Genomic DNA, 12,571 nt, shown 5'->3' with positions numbered 1-12,571 from the left:
AAGTTTAGAGCAGCTCCTTTTGAAGAGTTCGAGATTCGCCCACCGACCCAAATAATGAAGGACACACAAGAGATGTAATATCAAGCAGGGTTTATTGTGCTGCGGCTCTTTCCTGGCTAGCCAGGGGTCGAAACCCAGACGTCACTCACCAGTCGAGGGAGTTCGGTCGAGGGCCGACCCCCAGCCTCCGGACAGCTCTGACTTTATCGCCGGAGTAGGGAGTGGGTACATACGTCAGAGCCCGCCAAAGAGGAGCCCGTCAGAGCCCGCCAAAGATAGCCAAAGATACATCCAATCAAATAAACTGGTAAACAGGTACAACCAATAATTTTAAAAGCAATCACACATACATTTGAATTATAGCAAATGGTTTCACAGAGCTGCCTCCCTACGTCATTGCCCGCCAAGGGTCTCCTTATCTTCCCTATGGGGGATGTGGGCCCGTGCTTCAGGAGCCGCCCCTAGCTGGCAAATGTTTGCCCGACAGATAAACTTTTACAAGCTCCCAACATTCTCTACATACCACCCATATCTAAGACAAAGGCCACACTATCTCCGGTGCCTAAGCCATAGTATACAGAAGCCAGGATTTTAAGCAGATTATAACAGAAGAAAGAAGTTCGCCCCGTTTACTCAATTCATTGCTTACACAAACTGCTACATTCTTATCCTAACCTTATATTCTAACATCCTACATTATGCCCTATTTCTATATCCTACTCCCTTAATTCTAATATAGGGAAGGGCTTCCTTAACTAAAACCTCAGGCTGGGGAAGACTTTTCTTCCTGCATTTCTACACTTTTGAATAAATAAAAACAACCAAAAGAAGTTATATTTTCCTAGAAAGTTATTCGTCAACAGACTCGAGAAGAAATAGAAATCTTATTTTTAAATTGAACCCAGGTTCATTCTACCTCTATATCTTCAGATCTTTTTATTTTGTTTTGTTTTTAGTATATGTGCTGCCGAAGCGAGCACATTGTTTTGTTTTGAAACAGGGTCTTGTTTAGTTGCTGAGGGTCTTACGAGGTTACAGATGCTGGCCCCGTACCTGCAATCCTCCTGTCTCAGCCTCCCCAGTACTGGGAGTATAGGCATGTGCCATGGTGCCTGTCTGAGGTAGGAATTCCAAACAGGCCACTTACTGTAGAGTGAAGTTGTCACAAAGAAGTCCTTTGCTGCCTTGCTGCCCCCCCCCCTAATAAACAGAACGGAACGTGCATCAGACACAGCCAGATGAGGGGAAACCGCCAGATCTCAGAATATAGACACCTGCAAAGTATATGATATGACACAGAGTGATGAGAAAGGACGGAGGACTCGTTGGAAGTGATCCCTGTGCCCCGTATCCACAGCTGCCAAAGATTGCACAATCCTGTGGTTCACGTGAATGCACACCAGAGGAGCCGTGCTAGTGAATGTCCGTGTGAACAGACGAGGAATGGATGCCAGAATCACGTTAAAACATACAGCCCTTGGCCGTCTTATGTGGTATGACAACGTGCCCAAAGCCAGAGATTTTATCATGAAAACAAGGTTATTTCATGTTTAGCTCTGGAGTCTGGGAGGTCAAGGTCAAGGGGCCGGGTCTGGCAGGGCATGGGAGATGAGGAGGCCCGAGGGCTGGCCTGAGCTGCGACCACGCTGCCTGACATCCCTGGCCGGGCTTCGTGTGCTTTCACAGCTGCCAGCACTGGCAGCGCTGGGTCTGCTGAGTGCGCCCATGTCTGGTTGGAAGGAGGGATGCAACCGTCGGGAGTAGGGCTGGCTGTGGTGTGCGCCCTGGTGCTTGGGAAGCCCTCTGGACAGTGGCTGTCCATTGACAGTGCCCGTCTCTCTGGAGCCTGCAAGCTGTCTGGCTCTGCCCATCTGCTCCAGACCACCCCCCCACCAACCCAGGCCTGCCGGCGCAGGTCCAGGCAGGCGGCTCCTGCGTTCTGTAGGGGAATCACAAGAAGCAAAATAAATACTGCTCAGTCACAATAGTGGTAAATTTAAAATGTTGTTGTTTTTTTTTTAACTTACTGTGTCCTTTTTTGCCCCAGAGATTATTTATTTATTTTTATTTCTGGTACTAGAGGTTGAACCTAGGGCCATTTTACCTCCAAGTTACATCCCCAGCCCTTTCACTTTTTTTTATTTTGTTTTGTTTATTTTTTTGTATTGGAGATTGAACCCAGGAGCATTCTACCTCCAAGCTGCACCCCAGCCTTTTTTTTTTTTCTTTCGATTTTGAAATAGGGTCTTGCTAAGTTGCTGAGGTTGGCCTCAAACCTGTGATCTTCCTGTCTCAGCCTCCCAAGTACTGAGATTACAGACATGCACCACCATGCCAGGCTTCTTTTCTTCTTTTGGAACAAGGTCTAAGTTTTGGGGGGCTGGCCTCAAACCTGTGCTTCTCCTGTCTCTGCCTCCCAAATCCTGGGCTTACTGGTATGTACCACCACATCCAGCTTACCACAGAGATTTTGATATTTCTTCTCTGCCTTCCTAAAAGGACTGTGTGTCTTGATAACTAATCTGAAGGCACAAATGCTAAGAAAGAAAAAAGGCTTTGCTCGTACAGGTTAGAATGCCTTCTGGCCTGGAGCTTTCGGCTTCTGGAATTCCCAGGAAAACAGCCCCCCCTCTTAGCATAAGGTTAGGCTCCTACCAGAGGGATGCTTGGGTGTTGCTGGGCAAGGGCCTGCAGAATCCCCGTGCTTGCTGACCTTTTACCTTGTGTTTTCTCATAGCTGGAGATGGAGCTGAAGATGCTTAAGTCCCAGCCCCCCGCTGCCGAGCCAAACTTCCCGTTCTGCAGAGAGGAGGTGGACACGCTCAGGTACACCCCTCGCTTGGGTTCCCGGGCCGCCCCACACACCAGTCCCTGTGCAGTGGGAGTCTGCTGGAACCCCTTCTCTGGAGGGCATCTGTTTCTCAGTCACACTCTGTCCACTTGGGTGTCTCTGGAGAGACACCCATCACTGCCACGCGGGGCCTTCTCTACCATCAGCATCCTTTTCTGGGCCAGCACTGACATCTGTGCTCAGGAGAGAGCGCACACTCCTGTCAGAGCATCTGCTGAGACCTGCCTTTGCTGCCAGCAGTGTGAAGCAACAGGCCTGTCCCCTTGGCCCGCGCAGCTCCAGAGGCAGCCAGGGACCTGTGGGCAGCAGTGTGTGGAAGGGCATAGACAAGTATCTTTTAGAAAATTGCAGAAGCAACCGCTGGGCCAGACGTGCGTCTAGCATGTCAGCCAGGCACCTTTGCTCCGTGTTTCTGTATGAGCTTACTGGCTCAGGGCTGCTGCATTTTTCTTGGAGTGTTTTGTCATCTCCTCTGACCAGCACCCCATGCCTCTCAGCAAGCAGAGGCCATGGGCTGGGATCTTCCCAGACTTTCTTATTTCCTTTTACACTCTAGATATGTGGAGTCCTGGAGAAGAGATCCATCCAGGTGCAGTGGCGCCTGCATACATCTTTCATTTATTTTTCTTCTTGCATCCATCCTTCCTTCCTTCCTTCCTTCCTACCTTCCTTTCTGCCTGCCTGCCTGCCTGCCTTCCTTCCTTCCTTTCTTTCTTTTTCTTTCTGTACTACACTGGCTTCCCTCTCCAGTAAAGCACTGACTTATAGCCATAGCCATAGTCATGAGTATCAGTGTTTTACCTTTGAAGCCAGGTATAGTAGTATACACTGGTAATCAGTACTTGGGAGGCTGAGACTGGAGGAATGCAGGTTCAAGGCCAACCTTGGCAATTTAGTGAGACACTCAGCAACTTAGCAAGATTGTTTCAAAATAAAAATGTCTGAGGGTGTAGCCTACAGGTAGAATGCTCCTAGGTTCTATCCCAGTACTAAAAAAAAAAAAAAAAAAAATGGCAAACCATTTCTCCTGTTCCTCTCTCCTGAGCTTGAAGTGCCTTTCCTTCAGGTTTTTTATGAAACCCAGTGAGGCACAGCTTGTGAAGTGGTTTAGAGGAAGACGGAGCAGACTTGAGGGCCAGCCAGCTGGCCACAAGGCAGCCGGTGGGTTGGCACACGTGCGCGCTGACCTAGGCCTCTGCGCTGCACACGAGGCAGCCGCGTGGGTCCGTAGCGTGTGGGTTGCACACCCCTTCCCATCTCATCGCCTCGGCACAGAAAGCCGAAGCGTCAGTGCAGACTGAAGCGGCAGCCGCTGCGCCCTCTCAAGTGGAACAAATCTAGGTGCGTTATTCTCTGCTGTCAAATAGCAGCTCTAGCAAATCCTAATGTTGTCTGTGGATTTAGCAACTGGGTAGACTTCCAGTAATTCCAGAGGCTGGCGCGGCTGTGCCAACAATGTTAGTCACACGCCAGAGGCCCCTCCTTTCCCAGCCACACTCATCGTCTGCCGAGTCCCGTGGGTGTGCTGGCCGGGCCCCAGCCCACCCTGGCATCCCCAGGCGCTGGAGACATTCACCCCCCTTGTTGGACAGCGTGGCACTCCGCAGTGCTCGCCCCCGCTGGAGGATGCTCTTGATTCATTAGGAGCCTGGCTCCAGGCAGCCGCCTGAACATGTTTTGCCTGGGTGGGTGTCCTCCCCGTGGCTTCAGTGGGGAGCCCTCGGGATTGCTGTCTTCTGGTCTGTTCTCTTGGCCTGGCACTCTTTGGAGACTTGGGCCTGGCAGGCGTGGGCCTCCTCCAGGAGTAGCAGCCGGCAGCGAGACGGTAGCGAAAGGCTGCCAATGTTTATTTCACGCTTATCGTGGGCCAGAGCCTGCACTGTGATGCTCTGCATTCTCACAGGGAATTCTCGCAGGATCCCGGGAAGGGTTCTAAAGATGCTCACTGTTGGGCGTGGTGGCACATGCCTATAATCCCAGTGCTTTGGATGCTGAGGCCAGAGAATCGCAGGTTCAAGGCTAGTGTCAGCAACTTAGCAAGACCCTGTGTCAAAATAAAAAGGGCTGGGTAAAAATTGAAGGTAGAAGCCGGGTGTGGTGGCGCACGCTTGTTATCTCCGCATTCGGGAGGCGGAGACTGGATGATCGGGGTTCGCGGACAGCCTCAGCTACTTAGCAAGGCCCTTCCTAACTCAGTGAGACCCTGTTTCAAAATAAATAAATAAATAAAAATACTAAAAAAAACAAAAAACAAAAAACAGGACTGGGGGTTGTAGCTCAGAGGTACAATGCCCCTAGGTTCCATCCCCAGTACCACAAAAATAACCAAAAAGGGTTGGGAAGTACCTGAGAGAGAGAATGCCCCTAGGTTCAATACCGATTACCACAATTAAATAAATAAATAAACCAGCTCACTTTATGGAGGCTTGCTTTTTATACAATGAAGGGCGCCCTTTGCAGTGTTTGCAGTGTGGCATGAAGGGGACTGGTGACAGCTCTCTGTGAAGGAAAAGAGCTTAAGACATGCACCATCTTCAGAGTTTTAAAACCAGGATAACTCCAGGTGTGGTGGTGCACACTTGTAATTCCTGCGCTTGGGAGGCAGAGACAGGAGGATCAAGATTTGAAGCCAGCCTCGCTGGCTTAAGAGACCCTGTTTCCAAATAAAATATAAAAAAATATGGGAGTATAGCCCAGAGGTAGAAGGGTTCTATCCCCAGTACCACCAAAAATAAAAAAAATAAAAATAAAAATAAAACCAGGATAACTTGGGCACAGTGACACATGTCTATAATATCAGTTCTTGGGAGACTGAGACAGGAGGATTGCAGGTTTGAGGCTAGCCTCAGCAACTTAGTGAGACCCTATCTCAAAATAAAAAATAAAATGGGGCTGGGGTACAGTTCGGCGGTAGAATGCTCCTTGGGTTCATATTCCAGTACTGAAAATAAAAAGAAGTCCATGATAAAAGCAAAAGCCTTCACCATCACCACGTGCTTGCAGTTCTAAAGACCACCAGTAAGTAAGGACCCCTCCCTCTCCACCCCACCCGGGACACAGTCACCGTCTGACAGGTGCACGCGCGCACACACACACACACACACACACACACACACACACGCCCATGATCCTCACAGCGTACAGTGCATATCCCAGGAGCTTCTTTACATTTCCTATTACTCTGTAGTAACATTGACCTTTCTTTTTTCTATTTTTTTCTTTTTTTTGCAGTACTGGGGATTGAACCCAAGAGCTACACCCCCAGCTTTATTTTATATTCTTTATTTTAAAACAGGGTCTCACTAAGTTGCGGAGGGCCTCACTAAATAGCTGAGGCTGGGTGCGAACCTGTGGTCCTCCTGTCTCAGCCTCCCAAATACTGGGATCACAGATGTGTGCCATCACACCCTGCGCATTGCCTTATTTGTTATGGTATATGGTTTTATGAGTTTTAATCACCGCACAATCAGGGAATGCAAGCCCCCTGCTTTCTCTCTGGCTCACCCCACACACTCCTACCCCTCCCACCACTGCTTGGTTCCCTAGCTCTGTGGTCTGGGGTTTTTGCTTTGCTCTGGTACTGGGGCTTGAACCCAGGGGCTTTCTGCCTCCGAGCTCCACACACCCAGTCCTCTTTATTTTGAAACTGGGTCTCATTAAATTGCCAAATGTTTCACTCGGTTGCTGAGGCTGGCCTGGAGCCTGCACTCCTCTTGTCTCCACCCCCCAAGTACTGACGTGACCGGCGGGTGCCACCACGTGCTGCAGGAGGTTTTGTTTGCTTTCCTTTTTCCATTCTTTGGCGTGTTGGCATGGCATCTGTGAATGGAGCCGTTTACTCCTTTTGTTTGCGTTCTTCATGCCTTTTATTTCTGTGTATTCCTAATAGCTCTGGCCGTGCTAAATATAAGTAATGAAAGCAAGTCTTCCTGTCTTGTTTCTAACCTGAAGGGGAAAGCCTTTAGTCTTTTATTTTGAGGATTGACACCAACTGTAGATCCCCTCCTCCCTTATTCTGTCGAGGTATTTTCTAGTTCATTGCGTATATTTATGGTGAAGGAGTGATGAATTTAGTGAAATGCTTTTTCTGCCTCAACTGAGACGAACGTGCGGATGGGGTTCGTTCCATCAAAGTTTGGTTTCACAACGTTGAGCCAGCCTTGCATTCCGGTGACATTCCCATCATCATGGTAGAGAAGTCTTCCAGAGGCTGCCAGGCCCAGGTTGTTGTGGTGCGGTTGAATGTTGGGTGTCCGTTCTTCCTGGCTGTTGGTCTCACGTTCTTTGTGTCTCCAGCTTCAGTGTCAGCATAATGCTGTCATCAGCCTGAATGAGGAAACCCTCCCTCCTCACCAGCGTTTTGGAGGATTTGGAGAAGCGCGGGTTAGACATCAGAGGGGCCATCCAATGCTCTGGTCATTCCTGGGAAGTGTTTTATTACGGGTGTAGTCTCCTGACTTGTTATGGATCTCCTCAGAGTTTCTGTTTCTTCTTAGATCCGTTTTGGCAGTTTGTGTGTCATCCAGGTTGTCCAGTTTGTATATACTGTTGTTTCTCATATTTTCTTACAATCCTTTTACTTTGGTGAGATCTATAGGAATGGCCCCTCTTTCATTTCTGACTTGCCTGATTTGGGCCTCCTCCCTCTTTTTATTAATCGGTCTGGGTGCGCTTTCCTCAGTCTAGATCTTTCAAATCCTCAGCTTTGGGTCCTGTAGATTTCCCTCTGCTCCTTCACTGCTCCTGGTTAGCGTGTCCCTGCCCTTACCACTGTCGCTTCCTTTGCTTGCTGGCCTTGAGTGAATTTGCTCTTCTTTTTCTAGTTTTTCTTAAGGCTCACTGTCAGATTGCTGATCTGAGACCTTTCTTTTTTTTACTCAGGCTTTTACAGCTATAAGCTTCCTTCTTGATTTTTGTCTCCAGGCATCTTGAAATTTCCCTGGTGGTTTCTTCTTTGATCCATTGTTATTTAAAGGTGTTGTTCAAGCCAGATGGGGTGGTGCATGCTTATTTATAATCCCAGTACTTGGGAGGCTGAGACAGGAGGATCGCAAGGCTACTTAGTGAGACCCTGTTTCAAAATAAAGAATAAAAAATAGGGCTGAGGTATAACTCAGAGGTAGAATGTTCCTGGGTACAATCCCTAGTATGACAAAAAAGAAAAAGTGTTGTTCAATTTCTACCTACTTGTGAACTTTCTGTTTTCTTTTGGTGATTTCATTCATTGCATTAACTCCATCTCATTAATAAACTCACCCTAAGTGTGTTTTGTGGTCTTATGATCCATTTTGAAGATGATTCCATGTGCAGTTGAGAAGAATGCGTATTGTCTTTCTTTCTTTCTTTCTTTCTTTCTTTCTTTCTTTCTTTCTTTCTTCTTGCGATATTGGGGGTTGAACCCAGGGGCATTCTACCTCTCAGCTATACCCCCAGTTCTATTTTTTATTCTTTACTTTCTTTTGAAATAGGGTCTCACTGAGTTGCAAAAGGCCTCACTAAGTAGCTGAGGCTGCCCGAGAACTGCAGTCCTCCGTTCTCTGCCTCCTGAATGCTGGGATTACAAGCGTGCGCCACCACACCCAGCATTGCTCTTTCTTAAGGTCTAACTGTTTGATAGTATTATTTAGTTTCTCTGCTTTATTATTAATCTCTTTGGCTATCATTCACTCCTTTTTATTGCCAGGCAATGTTCTATGTATGTTCTAGTATATTTATTTAACTATTTGTTGATTTTGTTACTGGGAATTGAACCCAGGGGCACTCTACTTTCGAGCTATACCTCTAGCCTTTTTTATTTTGAAACAGGGTCTCGCTAAGTTGCTGGGAGTCTCGTTAATTTGTTGAGCCTGGCTTTGAACCTGTGATCCTCCTGTCTCGGCTTCCCAAGTTACTGGGTTATAGGCCTGTACCTCTCAACAGTGTTCACATATATGACAAGGTTGTTATTAACTGCAGTCACCGTGATATACAACATAGCTCTGGAACTTGCTGTGCAAGTGAAATTTTGTGTCCATTGCCCAGTCCTCATGCCCTCACCCTAGCTCCTGGGGACCACAGTCCTGCTTCCTGCTCCTGTGAGTTCCACTTTCTTTCAGTTCCACACGTAAGTGACACTGTGTGATGTTTGTCTTTCTGTGCCTGGCTTCGTGTCTTTCCGGTCCACCCATGTTGTTGCAAATGGCGGGCTTCCCTTCTTCTTCTGTAGCTGAATACTCTTACGTTGTAGGGACGTATCCTGTTTGTTTATCCACTCACTCATCATTGTTTACCCAGAAATTCGTCCATCTCTGGGCCATCGGGCTTCACCTTGCAATGAACACGGAAGTGCAGGGTCTCCTCGGCAGTGCAGGAGTTGCTCTGATTTCCTTTCCCTTGGGCATGTACCCAGGAGTGACACTGCTGGATCATGTTGTAATTCTGGTTTTGATTTTTTTTTTTTGAAGAATTTCCATCCTGTTTTCCATAATGGCTATACTAATTTACATTCCCACCAACAGTGCGTAAGGGCTCCCTTTCTCTACATCTTTCACCAGCCATTGTTATTCTTTGTCTTTTTGATAATAGCTGTTCTAAAGGGCGAGGCAGTGTCTCTGTGGTTGAATTTATAGTTCTCTGATGATTGCTGATGTGGGACATTTTCTCATACACCCGTTGGCCATTGTGTGTCTTCATTTGCAATCTGCGGTGGGAACCTGTCTTTCAGTCCTGATGTCACTACTTTGTACTAGTTATCTTCTCTTTCTCCTTCCTTCCTACCTCCCTTTCTCTCTCCTTCCTTCTGTCTTGCCGGGACTTACGATATACTATATATATTTATTGGAGGCTAAACCCAAGGGCATTCTACCTCTGAGCTATATCTCCACCCCTTTTTAATCTCTTTATTTTAAAACAGAGTCTCACTAAGTTGCTGGGGCTGGCCTCAAGCCTGTGATCCTCCTCCCTCCCAAGTGCTGGGGTTACGGGTGTGCACCACCACATGTGGTACATATTTGGTGTGTTTTACAGACTAGTTTTTGGATTCTGTAATTTTTTCTATTGTTTTTCTGTTTTTAATTTTATTGAGTTTTGCTTTTTTCTTATGGTACTAAGTATTGAACCCAAGGATATTCTACCACTGAGCTACACACACAACGGTATTTATTTATTTATTTATTTATTCATTCATTCATTCTTGTGGTACTAGGGATTGAACCCACGGGTGGCCTACCACTGAGATACATCTCCAGCCCATTTTATTTTATTTTTTCATTTTGAACCAGTCTTGCAAAGTTACCGCATGCTGGCCTTGAACCTGTAGTTGATTTTTGCTTTTTATTGTAGCCTTCTTTCATCTTGCTTTGAGTTGGTTTCAGCCCTTTTTGTTTTTTAATTTCTCAAAGTGGACGCTTAGATTACTGATTTGAGATCTTTCTTGTAGCCTTCCTTCTTTTTTTTTCCCCTTCCTTTCTTCAGGGAGTAGAACTGGGGATGAAGCCAAGGCCTCACGCATGCTACGCACATGTCCATCACCGAGTTCCACTCCCCAGCCTTTTTAAAGTTTTGTATTGTGAGTCAGGGGCTTGCTAAGCTGCCAGGGCTGGCTTCAAACTTGCCATTCTCACGCTGGGTGTGGTGGCGCACGCTTGTAATCCCCGCGCTTGGGAGGCGGAGACAGGAGGATCGCGCAGGTTCGAAGCCAGCCGTGCTGGCGTAAGAGACCCTGTTTCCAAAAATAAAAATAGGTCTGGGAGTGTAGCCTGGAGGTAGAAGGGCTTCCAGGAACCCCAGTACCACCAAAACAAAACAAACTTGCCATTCTCCTGCCTCAGCTTCCCAAGAAGCTGGGGCTACAGGAGTGCGCCGCCGCCGGCCAGCACTTGTTTTCTAATATAAACACAAATTTCCCCTAAGCCTTGTTCTTACTGCATTCATAAGTTTTGATATGTGGTGTTTTCTAATTTCAGTAATTATCTTCTTTAAACAACATACTGTTTTGATTTGTGTTATCTTCTCTGATGTTTGGTGCTCTTCCTGTTACCTTGTTGTTATTGATTATCTGGCTATGGTCTCTGAGTATAGTCTTTATCATTTCAATTCTGTCGATTTGCCAAGGTTTGTTAGTGCCTCAGGAATATGAGCTGTCCGTGGGAGCGCGTTCTCTTGCCCTCGGTTTGCTGGTTGCAGAGGCTCAGGTGGGTCTGGGATCTGAGGGCCTCTCCTGTATCGAGGGTCTGGCTAAGCGGCCGAGCGGCTGGGGCTGGCCTCAGCCCTGTGATCTTCCTGTCTCAGCCTCCCAAATACTAGGATTACAGGCGTGCACCCCCAAGCCCAGCCACTACTTTGTGATTCTCTAGGACGTCCTGAGCAGGTCGCAGCCTAGAATAATGGCCGCCCTGCAAGCCAGGACCTTCCTGAATTATAGGGCTCTGTCAGGCTGGAGGAACAGTGGCACCGTCCATCCCACCTGTGTTCTTTTGGTGCTGTTTCATCACTGGACCTGGACAGACATTTTGATTTTTAAGCCACGTGACTATGCTTCCAGTCAAATACTGTGAAGATAAGTTGGGCTTGGTGGCACATGCCTATAATCCTAGTACTGGGATTATAGTACTTGGGAGGCTGAGACAAGAGGATCGCAGATTTGAGATCAGCTTCAGCAACTTAGTGAGGCCCTCTACAACATAGTGAGGCCTGTTTCCAAGTAAAAAATAAAATACGGCTGAGGTTGTAGCTCAGAGGTAGATTGTTCCTGGGTTCAATCTCCAGTACCACAAACCAACCAACCAACCATGAAGACAAAAGCAGATAATTCCTTCCTTCCTTCCTTCCTTCCTTCCTTCCTTTTTTTTTTTTTTTTTGGCAGTGGGGTCTGAACCCAAGGGCACTCTACCTTTGACTATACCGCCAGCTCTGTTTTATTTTATTGTTCTGAAGTGGGGTCTCTAAGTTGCTGAGGCTGACCTGAAACCTGTGAGCCTCCTGTCTCTGCCTCCCAAGCACTGGGCTTCAGGAATGCGCCTCCACACCAGCCTCACCCGGCTTCTCACACCAAGACGATGCCTCCGCTGTTCCTGCCCTCCCTGCTGGCCCGGGCGGGTGCTCCTCTCTGGACCTCAGTCACCTCTCCTCTCTCTGTGGCGCCCGCCGTCGGCCCCTAGTGACTTGCACTAGGATTCACTTCTGTCTTCTCATCCTTTTGGAGGGCTTCCCGTTTCTGTGTCCTCTCCACTGTGTGGCCACACCCTCCAGGGCTGGCCCACTGGACAGGGCACACTGGCCCTGGGTGTCCTGCCTTTTCTTACCTGCTTCCTCCAGCCAAACTGTGGTCAGCCAGCACTCCCCGCCGCAGCAGCCTCCATTGACACGGGTGCCCGCCCACCCCGCGCCCACCCTGCACCCGTGCGCTTGTGCGCTCTCTCTCTCATGTCTTCACTGGACTTCTTACATAGGCGCATTTGGGATCAAAGCGGAGGCCCTTACCTTCAGCTTCTCATCAGCCCGTGGGCTGCCGCGGCCGCCATGACGCCTCTGGCTCTCCCCACAGGTTGAAGGTCGAGGAGCTGGAGGGGGAAAGGAGCCGCCTGGAGCAAGAGAAGATGGTGCTGGAGACGCAGCTCGAGCGGCGCGTCCTGCAGGTGGGTGCTGGGGCAGCCGCGGGCGAGATGCGCTCTGCCGCCACCTCGCTCCGTTTTAATGTCTCCGGTTCCTATGCCCAGAGAATATCCCTCCTGCTGGCTCGTC

The 12,571-nt window shown here is 48.3% G+C and overlaps 1 protein-coding gene across 1 annotated transcript in view; it reads left to right on the top strand.

Moving 5' to 3' along the window:
• Positions 1–12,571, top strand: part of MAD1L1 (mitotic arrest deficient 1 like 1) — a 359,183-nt gene that overhangs the window by 221,914 nt on the left and 124,698 nt on the right. Inside the window, exons 13-14 of the mRNA XM_080704077.1 lie at positions 2,738–2,826; positions 12,375–12,465. Coding sequence (XP_080560203.1) covers positions 2,738–2,826; positions 12,375–12,465 — 180 coding nt within the window. The remainder of the gene's footprint in view (positions 1–2,737; positions 2,827–12,374; positions 12,466–12,571) is intronic.

Source organism: Muscardinus avellanarius (assembly GCF_963383645.1).
Source record: "Muscardinus avellanarius genome assembly, chromosome: 10".
Classification (NCBI taxonomy): Eukaryota; Metazoa; Chordata; class Mammalia; order Rodentia; family Gliridae; genus Muscardinus; species Muscardinus avellanarius.
The sequence above is the reverse complement of the archived record's forward strand: the minus strand, read 5'-3'. Positions and strand labels throughout refer to the sequence as shown.